Source organism: Rutidosis leptorrhynchoides, chromosome 2, assembly GCF_046630445.1.
Source record: "Rutidosis leptorrhynchoides isolate AG116_Rl617_1_P2 chromosome 2, CSIRO_AGI_Rlap_v1, whole genome shotgun sequence".
Lineage (NCBI taxonomy): Eukaryota > Viridiplantae > Streptophyta > Magnoliopsida > Asterales > Asteraceae > Rutidosis > Rutidosis leptorrhynchoides.
In genome coordinates, this window is record NC_092334.1 from 710,906,804 (window position 1) to 710,927,608 (window position 20,805).

The 20,805-nt window shown below is 34.2% G+C and overlaps 1 protein-coding gene across 1 annotated transcript; it reads left to right on the plus strand.

Moving 5' to 3' along the window:
• Positions 1 to 17,729: 17,729 nt before the first annotated feature.
• LOC139890466 (cation/calcium exchanger 4-like) lies at positions 17,730 to 18,245 on the plus strand. The gene has a single exon (XM_071873343.1). It carries the CDS (start codon positions 17,730 to 17,732, stop codon positions 18,243 to 18,245), a length of 516 nt encoding a protein of 171 aa, XP_071729444.1.
• The last annotated feature ends 2,560 nt before the right edge of the window (positions 18,246 to 20,805 follow it).

Below are 20,805 nucleotides of genomic sequence, written 5' to 3' on the forward strand. Positions count from 1 at the left end.
AGAAAGAGCGGTGCCTCTTCGTGTCCGAGCCTTAAACATCACCATCCACACAAACCTTAATAGCCAAATTCGGGTAGCCCAAGATGAGGCTCTCAAGGATGAAAACCTTTCACACGAGCTCTTGAACATTCTCGTCTCTCGATTTGAAATTAGGGAGACCGGACTCCGATATTACGCCGGAAGGATTTGGGTGCCTAGTTATGGGAACCTACGAAGCCTTATTTTAGATGAAGCCCATAAGTCACGATACTCGATTCACCCCGGTGCCAATAAGATGTACCACAACCTTAAACAACTATATTGGTGGCCGAACATCAAAAGGGACGTAGCTACTTATGTTTCCAAGTGTTTGACATGTTCCAAAGTCAAAGCCGAACACCAAAGACCGTCCGGACTACTTCAACAACCCAAGATCCCGCAATGGAAGTGGGAAAGGATAACGATGGATTTTATCACCAAGCTACCAAAAACGATGGGCGGTTATGATACCATTTGGGTCATTGTTGACCGACTCACCAAATCCGCGCACTTCCTAGCCATGAAGGAAACCGACAACATGGAGAAACTCGCACAACTCTACATCAAAGAAATCGTAGCCCGACACGGTGTACCCTTATCGATTATCTCTGACCGAGATGGCCGTTTTGTTTCTAGATTTTGGCGTACTTTGCAAGAAGCATTGGGAACGCGTTTAGACATAAGCACCGCATATCATCCACAAACCGACGGACAAAGCGAACGCACAATTCAAACCTTGGAAGACATGCTACAAGCTTGCGTTGTCGACTTTGGAAAAGCTTGGGATAAGCACTTGCCTCTCGCCGAATTCTCCTACAACAATAGTTATCACGCGAGTATTAACGCCGCACCATTCGAAGCATTATATGGCCAAAAATGTCGTTCTCCTCTTTGTTGGGCCGAAGTAGGCGACGTACAAATCACCGGACCCGAACTCATTCACGAAACCACCGAGAAGATCGTTCAAATCCGAGATAGGCTTCGGACGGCCCGGAGTCGTCAAAAGAGTTATACCGACAAACGACGCAACGACCTCGAATTTCAAGTCAGTGACCGAGTAATGTTAAAAGTTGCACCTTGGAAAGGTGTAATCCGCTTTGGGAAACGCGGGAAGCTAAATCCGCGGTATATTGGTCCCTTCGAAATCTTGGAGCGTGTTGGAACCGTTGCTTATCGTTTAGATCTTCCGCCTCAACTGAGTTCCGTTCATCCTACCTTCCATGTATCTAACTTGAAAAAGTGTCTTGCCGAACCCGATATCGTCATTCCTCTCGAGGAACTTACTATTGATGACAAACTTCATTTTGTGGAGGAACCGGTTGAAATTGTGGACACCTCCGTCAAGACGTTAAAACAAAGCCGAATCCCGATTGTTAAAGTCCGTTGGAACGCCAAAAGGGGACCCGAGTTTACTTGGGAAAGGCAAGATCAAATGCAAAATAAATACCCTCATTTGTTCCCGGCTCCGGAAACGCAAGATCCCGAGGAAGAAACAACGACTACTACGCCTACTTAAATTTCGGGACGAAATTTCTTTTAAGGAGTAGGTAATGTAACATCCTGCCTTTTTCCATTTACTTTTCCGTTATACTAATATAAAGTCCGTTATATATTTATAACATCTTTCGTTAATACGCGTTTTAAATTATCTCGATTAGGTAATTCACGCACCCTATTCAAACTTGAGGGACTAAAATTGACACGGGGCAAACTAGTTGACTAGGTCAACTAGTCCACCCCAATCACCACCATTCAACCATCTCCATCTCTCTCTCTTTCTCTCTAGCAAGAACACACACACCATTACCAAATTCATTCAATCATCATCTAAATCCGATCTAGGAGGCTTACAACAAAATAAATTACATATTCGTGATCCTCTCTTCATCCTCTTCATTTTGGTACCAACTTCATCTCGTTTGGGTAACATTTCTAAAACTCTAGATTTCTCTAAATTCGTATTTTTGACTTGAAATGGTGTTAGTTAGTGTCTATGGCTCATTGTGATGTCGTGTGTGTAATTTATATGCTCGATCTCATTGTTTTAGTGTAACTAGCATGAACTTGAATTTTGGTGTGTTGTTCTTGAATTTTGGATGATCATATGTTGTTAGATGTTAAAAGTTCATGTTCTAATTGTGTTCCTAGTATCACTAGCTTCAATTTGATGTGTAGGTTAATTTAGAAAAGTTCATGAACTTGATTTATGATTTTGGTGAATTTGGGTTAGGGTTTGATGAAGTTGAAATGGATTTTTGATACATTGAATGCCATGGATTATGGTTGGTAAGTGTTTAGTTGGATTGTATGCTTGATTACCTTCGAAACGGCATGTCATTCATGTAAATTGGTTGCCCGAATCATTGAATTGCATTTATGAACTTGTATGCGATTAATGTTGAGCATTAGATGCGGTTTTGGTTGTTATAATAGGTAGATTGATTGATGAAATGTGTTTAGTTGTCTTCCTCGTCAAATTACCTTCCCAACGGTATAAAATACTTGACTTGATTGTTGCGGATCATAAATTGTGTTTATTTGGTTTTTGGTTCGTGCACTTAGGAGTTCTGTATCAGACTTGAAATCCAACCTGGACGCCGTCCAGATACTTGGACGCTGTCCAGGTATTCAAAGCTGGACGCCGTCCAGAAAGTCTAGACGCCGTCCCAGCCTTTAAAGCTGGACGCCGTCCAGAAAATCTGGACGCCGTCCAGATACGCTGACAGGCCTCTGTCTTCGTTGGTCATTTTTCGAAAAATGTTTACTATGTTACGCACCTCCGATTCACATGTAACTTGTTCTAACATGCTCATATATGATTAAAAACCTCAGAAAAATAGTTCGGGACCCGACCCGAACGTGTTGACTTTTTCGTTGACTTTGACCCGACCTAAGTTGACTTTTAATCAAACTTAACCAAATGTTTGTGCAATCATTCTAACATGCTTTTATACTTGTACCTTGCATGAAACATGACAATTTGATTCACATGCTATTATGATCGAGTCTTAACGAGCCATAGGACTAATTGAACATCTTTGACCAATCGTGACTATCGTTATTGATACAACCTATTTGTTTAGGTCAAGACTAGCATTGTTCTTTGCACACGTTTACTTGTTGAAGTACTTTACTACTCGTGCACTCAAGGTGAGATCATAGTCCCACTTTTACACTTTTGAAACTTATATTTGGGATGAGAAAACATAAACGTTCCTTTTTAACTAAGTGAACACAAGTACAGGAAAACAAACATTCTACATACGAGTTTAGAACAAAAATCCCCAATTCGATTATCATTAGTTACACTTGCCGGGTGTAAGCGAGAACTTATGTTATATGGCCATATGGGTTTGACAAACCCTCATTCAAACGGTTCGCTACCGTTTACGAATGAAATATATTTTCGAGAAACAGTGTATGTTCTAGCACTAAGGTGATGGGGTTCTATGGAAGGAATGTTAAGCATTGATAATTGGGTGCTCGTGAAACAAACTTTTGGAATGTATTACTATTATCTCATTGTTGCAAATCTTGTGGTTCACTTGTACTTACTTACTCAAATCTATGATTTCACCAACGTTTTCGTTGACAGATTTCTATGTTTTTCTCAGGTCCTTGAACGATACATGATACATGCTTCCACTCATTATTTTGATACTTGCATTGGATGTCGAGTATATATATGCATACATGGAGCGTCTTTTGGCTACTTTTAAATTGTGTCGCATAAGTTTCATTTGTACTTATAACTTTGTAACGTAACTTGTGGTGGAACTATTCTTGTAAACTTTGAACAATCTTTACATTTGAAATGAATGCGACATATCTTTTGGTCAAACGTTGTTTTAAAGACTTATGACCACGTAACGGGACCTAAGTAGACGGCACCGTCAATGACGATTTTGTCGGGTCGCTACATAATTGAGATCTTGAAGCTCATTTTAGAGTTGTCTGAGATTTCAAGAGAGCAAAAGAAGAACGGGTTTTGCAATTGAAAATCAAGAACTTCCAATTCTAGTGATTCCCTACATGCAAGCTTGGATTTAAGAAATTAAAGGTGTGCTAATTTTAGTGGAAGCAATAAAATTAGTATTATCATCATTTTCTTCTACTTCAATTAGAAGTCTTGAGAAGAACTTTGAGGTAAGCATTATATGTTTGAAATTAGTGAATGTTTGTGTTTAGATGATGTCTTACTACCATTCATGAAGTCTAAATGTGTTATGGCCTAGCCAAATTCGGATTTGAATTTAGCGGGTTTATAAAAGTTGATTTTTGAAAGATAAGTAAATGGGGTTTTGATTTAAATCAAGTTTGTGCTTAAATGCTAGCATAAAATGAAAGTATATAATGTTATGGTGTGTGTTTATATATGAATTTGTTAAAAGAACAAGTGTGATGGAAATGATGATGAGTCTAATGTTGTTAATGGTTAAAATCATTTAGTGCACATAAGGTGTTTGATGAAATGCCTCAATGAAAGTAAATATGTAATTTTGATGAAATTGTGTGAAAAGATTAATTTTGAGATGATGAAATTGCTAGTTAGTGTGAAGAAGTGAAAGTCAAAAAGGTGTTTTCAAGAAATATCAATGTTTAAGGTTCACCTCTAAATTTAGAAGGAGGTTGATGATTTGAGAACATGTCTTAATTGAACTTGAGAAATTGTATATTGAAAAAGTTGTAAGTATGACACTATTTGTTGAAATGGAAATGTAAAACTAAGTTTAATTAAATTTAAGAATGTTGAATATTGTAAATGTTCATGTGAAGTGATAAAAGTGGGTTAAGCAAGATTAAACCTCAAGTGTTAAATGAATGAAAGTGAAAGTTCATGCTTATGAGGTTAATTTGTTTGAATGCTTTATGTTAGCTCAATTGTGTAAATAATGAGATTAGCTCTTATATAGGTGCTAGTCAAAGCAACGGAACTTCAACTAATTAAGGGAGTGCTCTAAATCAAAGTGAGTTATATGGGGGTAATATGGGTGGGTCAAGGGTGATCATGGAATCCATGATCCCAAGATGTGTAAAAGAGATGTTTATGAATTATTCTATATTTTTGAGTTTAACTATGAAGGTGTACTTATGGTTGTATTTGAATACGAGATATGATGATAAGAGTGACTTAATGCTCCCGGATTGCATCCGTGCAAGAGGGTGTCGATTAAGTTTACTAGATAAAAGCTTAGACTTCATGTCTATGATAAGGCGAAAAGCTTAGACTTTGTGTCTATGTCAAGGTGTAAAGCTTAGACTTTATGTCTATGTCCATATCACGTGATGAGCTTGGATTTATATCCATGTTAAGTGTAAGCTTAGACGAGGTCCATGTTAAGAGTAAGCTTGGATTTATATCCATGATTAAGTGTAAGCTTGGACGATGTCCAGGTAATGTGTTAGTTTGAATTTACATATATGATAATGTTTTAAGCTTGAATTATGTACATGTTATGTGTTAAGATTTGGCGTATGTCTAGGAGGCAAGATGATCAAGTCCGAATCACGGAATCAACCTTCGGGTTGGAAGGTTATGGTTATGTTATGATTGTGTTTATGTTTTAAGTTTAAGATATGTACTTACCATTAACTCACTAAGCGTTTTGATTACCCCGTTATGTTGTTAATGTTCGTTAGGTTCTTATGCATCGAGAAGGTTTGGGACGACAAGGTTTTAGAGGAGCATTCGGCACTTAGTAAGTGGTATGCAAGTCTCTTAATTGAATCTAGCTTTATGATAACCGCTTATTAACGCCAAGGGTCAAATGCGTAATAAGATAAAAGATGTTTAAGTTATGTTTTGGAACTAAGTGCTAATTTCGGTATTTTGGGTCAAAAGAGACACGTTTAAATTGGGCAACGGGTCGTGCGTGACCAAGCGATATTTGTGTTTCTTAATGATGAATGAAAGTGTTAAAAGTTAAGTTTGTTTATGTAGTATGTTGATTGAAAACGATATGTTGTGGGAGTGAAATGGTGAAATTTTGGTTTTTAAAACAAGTTGCATTTTCATACCAGCGAAAGTGTAATGTCGCGCCGCGACATCATTTGCCGCGCCGCGGCATATAAAGTGTTTTGATTTCAGGAGGGTTTCTAAACGGGTCTGGATTTCTTTGAAATACCGCGCTGCGACCAAGGGTTGCCGCGCCGCGGCATATCACTTGGTCTGGGCGGTCACTAAAAAAAAAAAATTGTATCGTTTAAGGGCGTTAAAAGTTGGTATCAGAGCTATGGTTTAAGGGACTTGAATAATCCACCGTAGGGTTATCTAGGCTTAAACCAACACTAAGTTTTAATAAACGGTTTGTGACTTGCATGATAGGTAATGTTTAAAGTATTATGCCATGTTCTTTAGGATTGTATAGGATGCTAGAACTTAGAAGAAAGGAATGGTAAGAATGAATGTATGTTATACATGAGTTTGTTTGTATTTTCGAGAAAACTATGCACTTGTGATGTGATGTACGAGAGTGGTTTGGTACACCCGGATTGCATCCGTGCAAGAGGGTGATGATCAAACCAGTGTTATGACCGGATTCGATACAAGAAAGAAACTCACGGGTTGACAGGTTATGTTTTGCTTGTGATTATGCTAATGCTAAGAGTGCTCTTGGGTTTTTGTGACCATGAGTTCCATATAGGATGATGTAAGTTGCAAGTTTAAGATGAACAAACACATGAATAGAAACGGTTATGTAAGTAGTTATCAAAAGTATAATGAATGTACCCTTAAGTTGTGATGACTAAAGACGATGTAACGGAAACGAGAAAAACGTGAAAGCGGTTCAAGTAATACTGAAGTGTGAAAAGAATGAAATTTAGGGGTGGAGTTTAGCATCCCTGATCGTTTAGAATATTAAGAGGTCATGAAAAGAAAAGGAAGTATGAAGGGAATATGAACTCAGTCTGGGTTGGGCTGGGACCCGAACCCGATCTAGAATAGAAGAAGGGTAAAGGAGTCACGCGATGTGTGGTAGGTACCTTCCTTTACACCTGCACATGTTTTGTGTGACTTCCTACATGAATGCGTATAGGCCTTAACCATTAATTGGAGAGGCAACAAAACTATATAGTTGTGACTATAGTGAGTAAATGATTATTTTGTTCCCTTGGAGTGGGGTTATTGTGTTGCGACGGAAATGTGTAGCAATGAACCTTCAAGTGAAGGGACTAAAGGAAAAGAAAGAGTTTCCCTTAGGCAAATGCAAGAGTGTTAAGAGGACCTAACTACTTACTTTTGAGGCTGAAATGTCTTGAGCAAGAGATCTCTTTGGTCCTGGAAGGAGAGGAAGATGTGATAGATAAGATTGAACCGGCTGTAAGGTCTTGTAAATACTTGGATCTTCATAGCTTTAAGACTACACAAATGCAAGAAGAACAAGATAGAATGTAAGAAGCCTGAAAACGAATAGTTCTTCTTATTTTAAAAAGGAAGAGATTTGGTACACCAAATGATTGTAGTATGATGAAAGACTTAATAGACAGTTAAGAAAACTAATTAAGCATGGAGAGTAAAATTTTGCATGAGAATGAGCAATCCAGCTATCATGGTACTTAAGACTTGGTTATGATTAAGTAGTAAGATGTGCATGATATACGATGTTTAAAATGAAGATTAAGTGTATATACAAATGTGTATTATCTGTACCTAATGATTGAAATGAGTAAAGACACGAAAGGGATGTGAGAAATAAGAAGATTTTTATATTATGGCAATGAATTTTGAGAATGGAAGGAGGCATTTATGAAAAGTCGCATGAAAATAATTTAAAGAGTAAGGTTCCTTACCCGTAAAGATGATGAGATATGTATTTAGGACTACATTTGCGTTGTAGCAATGAGTCTTGTGACATGTTCTGGTTATGTATTGAAAAAGAAGTAGATTCGACTATTCATTAGCCAGAGAATATGATGTAGAGACTGATGATAAAAATGAAGATAGTGTATGATTGATCTATAATCATACTAAATGATATTGAAGGCTTGTTCAAGTAATTAGGTAAATTTTATAAACAAAAGAATTTATTGGGTTTTACATGAGGCATGTCAGATTCCCCGATTCTAGTTGATGTGGTTAAGAGGAAAAAGGGTTAAGTGAAGATACATGATTGAAGGGATCATAAGAATGGAAGATTGATCATGGTGATAATATGATCGTTAACTTTATGGAGTTAGATGAAGGTTGAGATAATGGTAACTCTTTAGACTTTAGTAGAAATATTTTACAAAGAAAGAACCTATGGAAGATTCGAAGGAATGTAAGTTTATATAAAAGTGATATACCGGGAGCAAATGCGGACTCTAGTATAGGTTCGCGAATAGAGATTAAGAGATTCTAGAAGATTTTTATATTTAAGCAAATGAGTCATATAATGTGTGATTTTTATGAAGAGACTTGAAAGATGAATTTTTACAAGTGTGAAATTGGTGAAGGATGTAATTTAATTAAGAAGAGAAAGGTACTTATGGAATGTATTGTGCAATTATACGGAAAGCTTACGACATGGAAATAATGGTGAGCAAAAAAAAGGGACAAAGTCTTTTTTTTTTTGTTTAATACTAAACACGATTCGAGATGATGATGCAAATAATCAATGTTGATGGCATGAGATGTCGACACGAAAAGCATGTAAGGAAGTAAAATCTATGTAAATTGGCAAAAATTAAGAGAAGCTAGTGAAGAATTTAGAGGGATAACATGTTTTAATACCTTGAAAGAAGAGAATTAAGATGAGAGAATATGGTATAACGAGAAATTTTCTGGAAAAGAAATAATGATTTGTTGGTATTAAGGACTAGTTCTCGGTTATGAGGATTTTTATTGGTAAAGATTGTGATATAGAGGCCTAATAATACAGGAAAGGAGATAGAAAGTGAATAAATTGAAATATCTAATGAAAGATACATGAAGAAAGAGTACTTAAGGTATGAAATTTAAGAGATAGGGTGACAGAAAATAACGAATGTATGCCTAACGAACACCTAGTGTGTGATTGATGGAGCAAAGTGCACAAAATTTTACAAGAAATTACCAACGTTAAGAGGGGATTAAGTAAAAGTTAAGTACTTTGGTTAACGAATTTGAAAGAGGTTAGTGAACGAAGTTTCGAAATTATGAGGACAAAGGTATAAATGTTAACTAATTAGATGTAGAGCCTTAATAGATTCAGGAAGACTCTTCATTAATTGAAACTTTATACAAAAAAAGAGGGGGAATTGGTCCCAACGAGTTATGAAGTATGTGCAAGGGCTAGAGAAGGTTCAAATGTAGTTGATAAGGTTTTTGAATTCACCAAGAAATATAAAATAATATTCGTGAGGACACGAATAATCCAACGGGGGAGAGTTGTAACATCCCAAAATTTTAAGATAATATTTTATGAGAATTTATTAATGATTCGATATGTTTAAGTATTTAACTAACAAAATAATATAGACAATTCAAGAATTTGTTAGTTAAATATTGGAAAGGGACAAATCATGCAAAGTATGAAATGAGGTGGTTAGTTAGTGTGAAGGACTACCTAAACTATGAAATGGTGGAGAGGGACTTAAGTTGTCTATTGCTAATAGTTATAGTGTAAGTATGTGATTGAGAGCTTGAAGCTCATTTTAGAGTTGTCTGAGATTTCAAGAGAGCAAAATAAGAACGGGTTTTGCAATTGAAAATCAAGAACTTCAAATTCTAGTGATTCCCTACATGCAAGCTTGGATTTAAGAAATTAAAGGTGTGCTAATCTTAGTGGAAGCAATAAAATTAGTATTATCATCATTTTCTTCTACTTCAATTAGAAGTCTTAAGAAGAACTTTGAGGTAAGCATTATATGTTTGAAATTAGTGAATGTTTGTGTTTAGATGATGTCTTACTACCATTCATGAAGTCTAAATGTGTTATGGCCTAGCCAAATTCGGATTTGAGTTTAGCGGGTTTATAAAAGTTGATTTTTGAAAGATAAGTAAATGGGGCTTTGATTTTAATCAAGTTTGTGCTTAAATGCTAGCATAAAATGAAAGTATATAATGTTATGGTGTGTGTTTATATATGAATTTGTTAAAAGAACAAGTGTGATGGAAATGATGATGAGTCTAATGTTGTTAATGGTTAAAATCATTTAGTGCACATAAGTTGTTTGATGAAATGCCTCAATGAAAGTAAATATTTAATTTTGATGAAATTGTGTGAAAAGATTTATTTTGAGATGATAAAATTGCTAGTTAGTGTGAAGAAATGAAAGTCAAAAAGGTGTTTTCAAGAAATGTCAATGTTTAAGGTTCACCTCTAAATTTAGAAGGAGGTTGATGATTTGAGAACATGTCTTAATTGAACTTGAGAAATCGTATATTGAAAAAGTTGTAAGTATGGCACTATTTGTTGAAATGGAAATGTAAAACTAAGTTTAATGAAATTTAAGAATGTTGAATATTGTAAATGTTTATGTGAAGTGATAAAAGTGGGTTAAGCAAGATTAAACCTCAAGTGTTAAATGAATGAAAGTGAAAGTTCATGTTTATGAGGTTAATTTGTTTGAATGCTTTATGTTAGCTCAATTGTATAAATAATGAGATTAGCTCTTATATAGGTGCTAGTCAAAGCAACGGAACTTCAACCAATCAAGGGAGTGCTCTAAATCAAGGTGAGTTATATGGGGTTAATATGGGCGGGTCATGGGTGATCATGGAATCCATGATCGCAACCTATGTAAAAGAGATGTTTATGAATTATTCTATGTTTTTGAGTTTAACTATGAAGGTGTACTTATGGTTGTATTTGAATACGAGATATGATGATAAGGTTGACTTAATGCTCCCGAATTGCATCCGTGCAAGAGGGTGTCGATTAAGTTTACTAGATAAAAGCTTAGACTTCATGTCTATGATAAGGCGAAAAGCTTAGACTTTGTGTCTATGTCAAGGTGTAAAGCTTAGACTTTATGTCTATGTCCATATCACGTGATGAGCTTGGATTTATATCCATGTTAAGTGTAAGCTTGGACGAGGTCCATGTTAAGAGTAAGCTTGGATTTATATCCATGATTAAGTGTAAGCTTGGACGATGTCCAGGTAATGTGTTAGTTTGAATTTACATATATGATAATGTTTTAAGCTTGAATTATGTACATGTTATGTGTTAAGATTTGGCGTATGTCTAAGAGGCAAGATGATCAAGTCCGAATCACGAAATCAACCTTCGGGTTGGAAGGTTATGGTTACGTTATGATTGTGCTTATGTTTTAAGTTTAAGATAAGTACTTACCATTAACTCACGTTATGTTGTTAATGTTCGTTAGGTTCTTATGCATCGAGAAGGTTTGGGACGGCAAGGTTTTAGAGGAGCATTCGGCACTTAGCAAGTGGTATGCAAGTCTCTTAATTGAATCTAGCTTTATGATAACCGCTTATTAATGCCAAGGGTCAAATGTGTAATAAGATAAAAGATGTTTAAGTTGTGTTTTGGAACTAAGTGCTAATTTCGGTATTTTGGGTCAAAAGAGACACGTTTAAATTGGGTAACGGGTCGTGCGCGACCAAGCGATATTTGTGTTTCTTAATGATGAATGGAAGTGTTAAAATTTAAGTTTGTTTATGTAGTATGTTGATTGAAAACGATATGTTGTGGGAGTGAAATGGTGAAATTTTGGTTTTTAAAACAAGTTGCAGTTTCATACCAGCAAAAGTGTAATGTCGCGCCGCGACATCATTTGCCGCACCGTGGCATATAAAGTGTTTTGATTTCAGGAGGGTTGCTAAACGGGTCTGGATTTCTTTGAAATACCGCGCCGCGACCAAGGGTTGCCGCGCCGCGGCATATCACTTGGTCTGGGCGGTCACTAAAAAAAAAAATTCTATCGTTTAAGGGCGTTAAAAAACACTCAAAAATTATCAACATGATCTGAATCGACATATATCATCCTAATTTGAGCGATGAAATTTCTGTTGACTTTTGAATACAAACTTTGACCTCAAAATTCGAACTCGATAATTCGAATTAGGATCTGTAAATTTTCGAACACGATCACTTGATGAATTGAAACAGATCTGCACTTTTACATTTTCTCAAATCATCACGAATTAGTCCGGAGCTCAAATCAGTTATCGTTTCGGTTAATGAAGAACTTGAACAAGTTGATGAAGAATCTGTTGATGTTGTATAGAATCAATGATGTACGAACATTAGGATTCTGATTTTAAATAATCTATAATGAAGATCAGAAAGTGTAATCGTGTAATGAATTGTGTTTGTGTTAGTGATTTAATAAAGGGTGTTGGTTAATTGATTTGGTTTCTTATTGGAAATTAGGGTTTATATATTTTTAGGGATGAATTAGATTAGGGAGAAGTTATCTACATAAGGAAGGGGTAAAGGGAACAAAGAGGAAGAAAGACTAAAATACCCTCACATATTTTGCACATGCTTGACTTAACGACTGAAATAGACAGGAAGTAGATGGGAGGACGAGGGATGTAGTGTTTTGATACATTAGGGACGAGGAATGCACAAAAAAAAAAGAAAAAGGACATGGAGTCAAATTTGATGTAAAGTTCAGAGACGAGGAATGAAATTTTGTCTATAATAAAATATTACTAGGAGTACTATTTAAGATCGTAACTTTTACAAAGGAAACACCCAATATTTAGTTGTATTAATTGTCATTGAATATGTTTTTTAAAGTAAAAGTTGAATGTAATGAAATTAAACAATGATTATTTACCGTTGTTGTTAATTACCGTTGTCTTGGTTTTCTAGTATTATTTGATTTGATAATATATATATATATATATATATATATATATATATATATATATAAATTTAATATATATATATAATGTAATGTAATATAATATAATATAATATAATATAATATAATATATAATATATAATATAATATAATAAAAAAAATATAATATAATATTCCGTTCATTTAATATTTTATTTTGACTTTTCTACGTCATTATTTTTCAACTTTGAGTTTAAATATATTTGTTTATATTATATAATAATTGAATTTGATAAATTTATATGAGTGAATTGGGTTTTAATATATATATATATATATATATATATATATATATATATATATATATATATATATATATATATATATATATATATATATATATATATAAACGTAATGTAATATAATATAATATATAATATATAATATAATATAATATAAAAAAATATAATATAATATTCCATTCACTTAATATTTTATTTTGACTTTTCTACGTCATTATTTTTCAACTTTGAGTTTAAATATATATGTTTATATTATATAATAATTGAATTTGATAAATTTATATGAGTGAATTGGGTTTTATATATATTTTCAATTTGTATGTGTTTAATCAACTATTATATAACACAAATAAATATATTTAAGGTCAAAGTTTGACTTTTTTGCTCCGTTGGTCTTCCATGCACTCCTCGACCATGTCATGAAAAATTGCAACCATGCACCTTTGAAAAGTTCCGGATGCATTGCATAACCCGAAAAGCATGTGGCGATAAGCAAAAGTACCAAAAGGACAAGTAAATGTGGTCTTGTCTTGGTCAATGGGGTCGATGGGAATCTGACAGTACCGGAGAATCCATCTAGGAAGCAGTAGAACTCCTTACCCGCCAATCGTTCAAGCATTTGATCGATAAAAGGAAGCGAGAAGTGATCCTTTCTAGTGGCGTCGTTCAAACGACGATAATCGATACAAACTCTTCATCCTGTAACCGTGCGTGTTGAAAATAATTCGTTCTTTTCATTTAGCACATAGTTCCACTTTTAAAATCTATTATTTTGGGATGAGAATACATGCAGTTTATAAATGTTTTAAAAAATAGACACAAGTAATCAAAACTACTTTCGATGTTGGATTATCAAACCGAATATGCCCCTTTTTAGCTTGGTAGCCTAAGAATTAGGGAAATGGCCCCTAATTGACTGCAGTCTTTGAAAAACGTCTCATATAGAGGTCAAAACCTCGCGACGAAATCAATTAATATGGAACGTTTATAGTCAATATGAACGGGACATTTCAGTTTAAACCCTCTAAGGTTAACGTTGGGAGTAGAGATATCCGTCTTAGCCAGAATCTTCAAGGCCTAAACTCTTAGTGACAAACCAGTTAGGTTCATAGCCCAATTGATTGAAGTTTAGTGTTTATTCTAGGAAGTTAAACTCTTGTGATAATTCCCCATCAGGATTCTATTCTTCATACATATCCGTCTTTATCTTTATATTTATATTATAGTATTAGTAGTTAATCTTAATCTATCACCACTTGTCGACTAGGTTTAACTATTTAGGCACTTTTATCCCACGTTACTGAGCAAACATACAAAAATATGAACCTGAGTTATATTTACCACTTACTCGTTAAAAGGAAGATGAGTAGGTGAGTTATAGCTAGGAAACCCCAGCTAAATATCTATTTTGATAGCTAATTCTGACATGTTGCGACCTAACGACACCGCACAAATAAACCAGTCCGTTTTGACCATGTCATTTTTTATTTGTCATTCTCCTCCAACAGCCCCCCAAGTGTGAATTCTGTCATCAATATCAACGCATTCATAATAGTTTCCGCTTTTTAACTCCGGTAGTTTCACAAGCTCTTTTGGTAAACGATGAATCACATTCGTATTATAATTGTTAAACAATGCATCAATATTCCTGAATAACATGTAACATATGTCAGTGTCAAATGCACTCATGGATGTAATTTAATAATGGACAAATTATATTGAGTCAATTAAGTACATTCTGTATGAAAATAGAAGTAATTAACTCACACTTTCCCTTTTGATACGTTCATGAAACACCACACATCTGTATATACGATCCTTGGTTGAGCGTTATTTACAACAGCCTCAAACTCTTCCTCACTGATCATCACAGTGTCTGAACTATCATCAGACTAGTCATCATGTTCAATCACATTTGTTTCATGACTAGCATGTGTTTGTGAAGAGGACCCTATTTCGAATGTACTTGGTTTATTAGGGCTTTCAGTAGATTTCAATGTGCTGCTCGAAGCGTCACTATCGGAATGATTGACACCCATGTTTTCTTCATTAAATTATGCATTTAAGTAAACATATGTTAGATACATAATAATTGGAAAAACCCCTTTCAAATATTTTTAATATAAATTTATATCTAACAACACCAAAATTTTAAAAAAAATATAACCTAAAAATACCGAAAGTCTATCTACTCATGAAATTTTGTGATGTTGTAAAAAACAAAAAGATGTCTTAAGTTCTATAAAATTTTCTAAATTTATATACTTTAAATATGACACTAATTAAAATGCAAATGAATTTATTAACTCTCAACTTCATAATAAATAAATTTGTCACAAAAACTCTAAGCAACACGATTGTTAAAATCTTGCAGACAATGAAACAATTTACAGGCATGCAATATGTGAACAAAACATTTGTTTCGTTGTGAATCCAAAAATTGATTTTAACAACGAACTACAGTGTGTAATCAAATCGATGAATATGCAAACAAAGAAAAAAAGATCCATTAAATTGCAGATAGATTAGTTCATTTTAAAGTCTAGAATAAAGTTGCTTTGATTATAAACCCTAAGCAAAGTCGAATATATAGTTTTTTATATTAAAAAACTTCATTACCAATGTAAAGTAGATCGATAATTGTAAAGTAATAATATAAATGCTGATCAAGAAAATATAAGAACCTGACTTGGAGATGCACGAATGGATGGTTGTTGACAGCAGTTTCTAAGTTGATTAATGGAAGTATGGAGCTGTTGAAGAAGAACTTTTGATCTTTTATAATATAAAATAATCTAGCAAGCTCGTATACCGATAGCATCCAATGGGTCGATTTAAATGGATCCACCAATAAAATATATGATGAATGGGCCATAAGTGGGCTTGGACCTAACACCAATTTTGTATTTTATATTACCGAAACACGTCTAAATAACCAAACACCAATTATTTATTAAGACTAACGTATAATGAGCAAAATAATATGAAGTTGGTTACAATTACGAGTTTGAATTAGGAATGAATTTGATTTGAATTAGGAAGGACTATTTTTCTCAAAGATAACAATACTTATAATTATAATACAATTAACTAAAATATAAATATCTCCAACTATTAACTTATATAAATAACCAAAAAAATCTATATAAAAAAATAATACGAACGCACATGCTTTTTAGATTTATCTATTCGTTCATTCATAGCTTTTAAGTTTTATCTATTCATTCATCACCATCTTCAAGTCAATATTCATTCAGCTGTAGTAATCGTAATCAATCAGAGGTAACACTTTCTTTCTTTATATTTCTTGTTGTTGTTGTTGTTAATTTAATACATGTGGTTGTTGTTGTTATTTGTAATCGTAATAGAAAATCTTGTTGTAACTGGAACTATATGAATATATAATTGAATTTGTGAACTAAGTTGGAACTTTTGATGTTTGCTGGGTTGTTTGTGGGATAGTCCCTGTACGTGTAGCTTCTAAACAATTGTTTTCAATTGTTTTGCTGTAACAACTCATCATATAATAACACTATAACATGACACGCTTTGATTTATTCTATAACACAACCATTCGACTCTACAAAACAACAAAACGGTTCACACGATTACACAACACCATTGTGAATAATATGATCAAAACGGACGGTTTTATTTGTGCGGTGTCGTTAGGTCGCAAAACGTTAGAATCAGTTATCAAAAGAGAGCAGTGGTTTTATTATTTATATTTAGTTGGGTTTCCTAGCTATAGTTCACCTACTTGTCTTCCTTATAACGAGTAAGTGGTAAATATAACTCATGTTCGTATTTTTATATGTTTGCTCAGTAATGTGGGACAAAAGTGCTTATATAGTTAACCCTAGTGACAAGCGGTGATAGATTAAGATTAACTAAAGGTAATATAAACTAGAAAGAATAAAAAAGGATAGGTATGAAGAATAGAATCCTGATGGGGAGCTATCGCAAGAGTTTAACTTCCTAGAATAAACACTAAACCTCAATCAACTGGACTATGAACCTAACTGATTTGTCACTGAGAGTTTAGACTTTGAATATTTGGCTAAGACGGATATCCCTACTCCTAACGTTAACCTCAGAAGGTTTAAACGACCTTATGTAAAGAATCCTATGTACATGAATAAAGTGGTATATCCCTAAAGAAAAGTCTCAGCTTTTCTTAATCCTAGTTGGTCTAACTGCAGTAATATTCCACCACTTAATACTAAGTTATGCCTTAACATTAACAGATGTGCAATCTTAGATATTCTAAGATACTACTAATTGGATTAGAGGTCTCTCATTTGCGATCACTTACTCAACCTCGGATCATCTTACAACATCTCAAGAACATTGCTTCTGACGCGAATCATGCTTTTGAGTAAGACAGTGTTCACTGAACTCTATATTGCCTACTCTAATCACAACCTAAATGGGCAGCTCTTCTTTAACAAATAAATGATTATTCGTACGTAGGTACTATATCCCTATTGTGACATTAAGAACACATAACTACTTACCTCGTATCCTAGGGTTGATCAAGTCCTAATACTAGGTTATAGCCACGTGAATAAGCAAAAAGGGTGATCCGTAAATTAGACTTCTAAACCATCAAGTTTTCAGCATAACAATAGCATAAGTTTCAGATAAAATATTCAACACATAATAAACATTTGCAACGGAAAGATAAGCATGCAAGATGAAAGCAACGGATTTCTTATGAGCATTGTATGGTTTTACTTGATTGCAAATGAGCTAGTTGCTTTATTGGTAGGATTCGGCGTGTTTCTAAAAGTGAATCCTTCAATTCTTGGATTAACGGTATTGGCTTGGGGGAACTCAATGGGTGATTTGGTATCAAATATTGCGCTTGCGTTGGACGGGGGAGATGGTATCCAGATTGCGTTATCTGGATGCTATGCGGGTCCCATGTTTAATACGCTCATGGGTTTGGGACTTTCATTATTGATTGGATCTTGGTCAGGAAAACCAGAGTCATACAGTGTTCCTCGAGACAACAGCCTTTATTACACCATGGGGTTTCTAATTTTAGGACTTTTATGGGCACTTGTAATCCTTTTAAGAAATAATATGCGTCCTAGTAGGATATTGGGAACGGGACTTATTGTTATATACTTGGTTTTTCTATCATTACGGCTAATGGGCGCAATGGGAATCATATCATTGGTTGGCCTAAATAAATTATAGCCCCAGAGAGATTGTAAGTAAGTGCATTTTATGGGTTGTTTTGACCTGCTGTTGATCATATATATGAAATTTCTGGTGCACTGTTGTGGTGTAGATTGTAACTTTGTAAGCTTAAAATGTTGAATGTTAATAGAATGATGGATGTCACCTCAGGAGTATGTCATGGGGTTTGTTTGCCTTTTCTTTTATCAAGTTTAATATGAATAAAAAAATAAAGATTGGGTTGTATCTTGTATGAATATGAAATGATTATATACAGTTTTCAATAATCATGTTTAAAAATTGTGATGAACAAACAGTATGAATGATAAAAATAACTATTTTATCGCAAGGTTAAATAACAAAAACAAAATCGACCCGCCTTCATCATTCGTTGAAAAGTGATGCCTTAACAGACATTCATTGAAAAGTGATGGCTTCATCATTCAAATTCGACAGAAACTAACGCTATTTACTACCTTTGAGATCAGAACGATTAGTGTACAAATTGAAGATTTAGTGCTAAAGAATAAAAGAAACAAGCACTTTGTTAACCCAATAAGAATTTTAGCAACTCATTCCAATAAAATGTGAGTAAATAAAGTAATAAACGTGCCCTTAGTTTAGTAAGTTTTGTGAGTAAATAAAGTAATAAACGTGCCCTTAGTTTAGTAATAAATTGGGTGTGTGATGTGTGACCATGGGATAGAGTCGATTTCTCATGTACTTTTCGATTGTCAGTTAGCAGCAAACTTGTGGAGAAGAATTCGAGTCTGGGTGAACATTAATATTCCAATCTGCAATGATTGGACTGAGTGGTTGGTTTGGTTCGATGAATGGAGAGAAGGATTGGACGTCAAGAATAGATTATATACTATCGTCGCTTCGCTAGTATGGCACATATGGAGGTACAGGAACAACGTGATTTTTCACCCCCCATTGAAGAAAGATTTACTTTTTGATTCTATTTGCTTGATGTCTTTTATTTGGTATAGTGGTAGAGGTAAAAATGATGTAAATTGGAACACTTGGCTCGTTTCGACATTGTAATTGTTGGCTAGGGGGGTTGTTATTAATAAATTTTAGTTGTTCAAAAAAAAAAAGTTTAGTAAGATTTTCTTTCTCTAATACTCCGTACTATCTCCGAGGGTCCTTAAGGAGTCTCTCTATTCACGAGTAGAGTGAATGGTAACGTTTTCTAACCGTGAGTGAAGAAATGTTTTTTCTCTATTTGTTGGTGGAGAGATGACTTCCTTTTTTATTCTCGGATATAAGAAAAATTGTCTATATATTACATCTCTAATACCCCGCTATAGTGGGATTGAGTATTTATGCTGAATTTTTTTTTCTAATAAATATAAATAAAATTAATATATATATATATATATATATATATATATATATATATATATATATATATATACACTAAAATAACGAATACTATTAAAATAAAAGGAAACTTCATCAATAGATGAAAGAATCCTAAACCAATACAAGATAAGAAAACAAACTAAACGGCGAGAGGCTCGAAGAGAGTAACCAACCTAGACAAATCTAAATAACCACTATCTCAAACGAGCCCAACTATGCCGAAAACCACACGACACAAACTAACCTATCAAAACACAAAAGCTTAAGAACAGAACTACCAAAATTAAAATAGATATGTTGATCTATATGAAGTTACAATTAATGCAGTTCTAACGATTTGTTTGAGTAAATCATGCGACCTACTTGATCAAACAACATTGCCTTACAACTAAACCATCACACATACATAGGTGATTTGAACAAACTCAGGTCAACAAGAAATTAACCATTGCAACAATACACTAAATACTAATGCAACAAAACATTCATCGAACCTAACAAAACATTGGCCACACCCTGAGCAACCTTGAAGTAGCCACTGACGCAACAAAAACTTACACAAACCGAATCAAAACCGCCTCGAACCCTAGGTCCACATACTACTAACAAAACCAAAAAAATGACATCCCGTCAACAAACTGAAGTCCACGAACTACCAAAAAACGATTGGAACGCACTAACGGAAATCCACTGCAAATCGCAAACAAAACTCCGATAAGAATTCACCCAATGAACATACAAAACCCCACAACCAATCAACAGAAACATGTCCAAACCAAAGGGAAGAAATCTTAGAGGGATACCGACCTATATCACATTGTCGCCGCCGGAAACAATGAATCACCAACAAATGGATGTTAAAACACCCTTGAACCAGCAGAAACAAGAAAAAAACAGAAGGTAGTCCGGAACACGAGTAGAGGCTACAAAGAAAGGCAGTGGCACAAGACGATCGCTAAATAGGATCAAAAGTGGTATGTTGAGTCTTTAAATGTTAAAGGGAATGGAAATTACTATATTACCGATTGATACGATATAAGTTTATTAGTGACATAGTTAGCAACATGGGTTACTATACTATAGGTTATCAAAAAGCTTACTATAAAAAATTATAATCTAGATCTTACAATATGTGACGCTTTGTTTGGACTTACAATAGGTCATTAATAGCCTTGCGATAAATAAATATATTCTAAATCGCAAAATATGT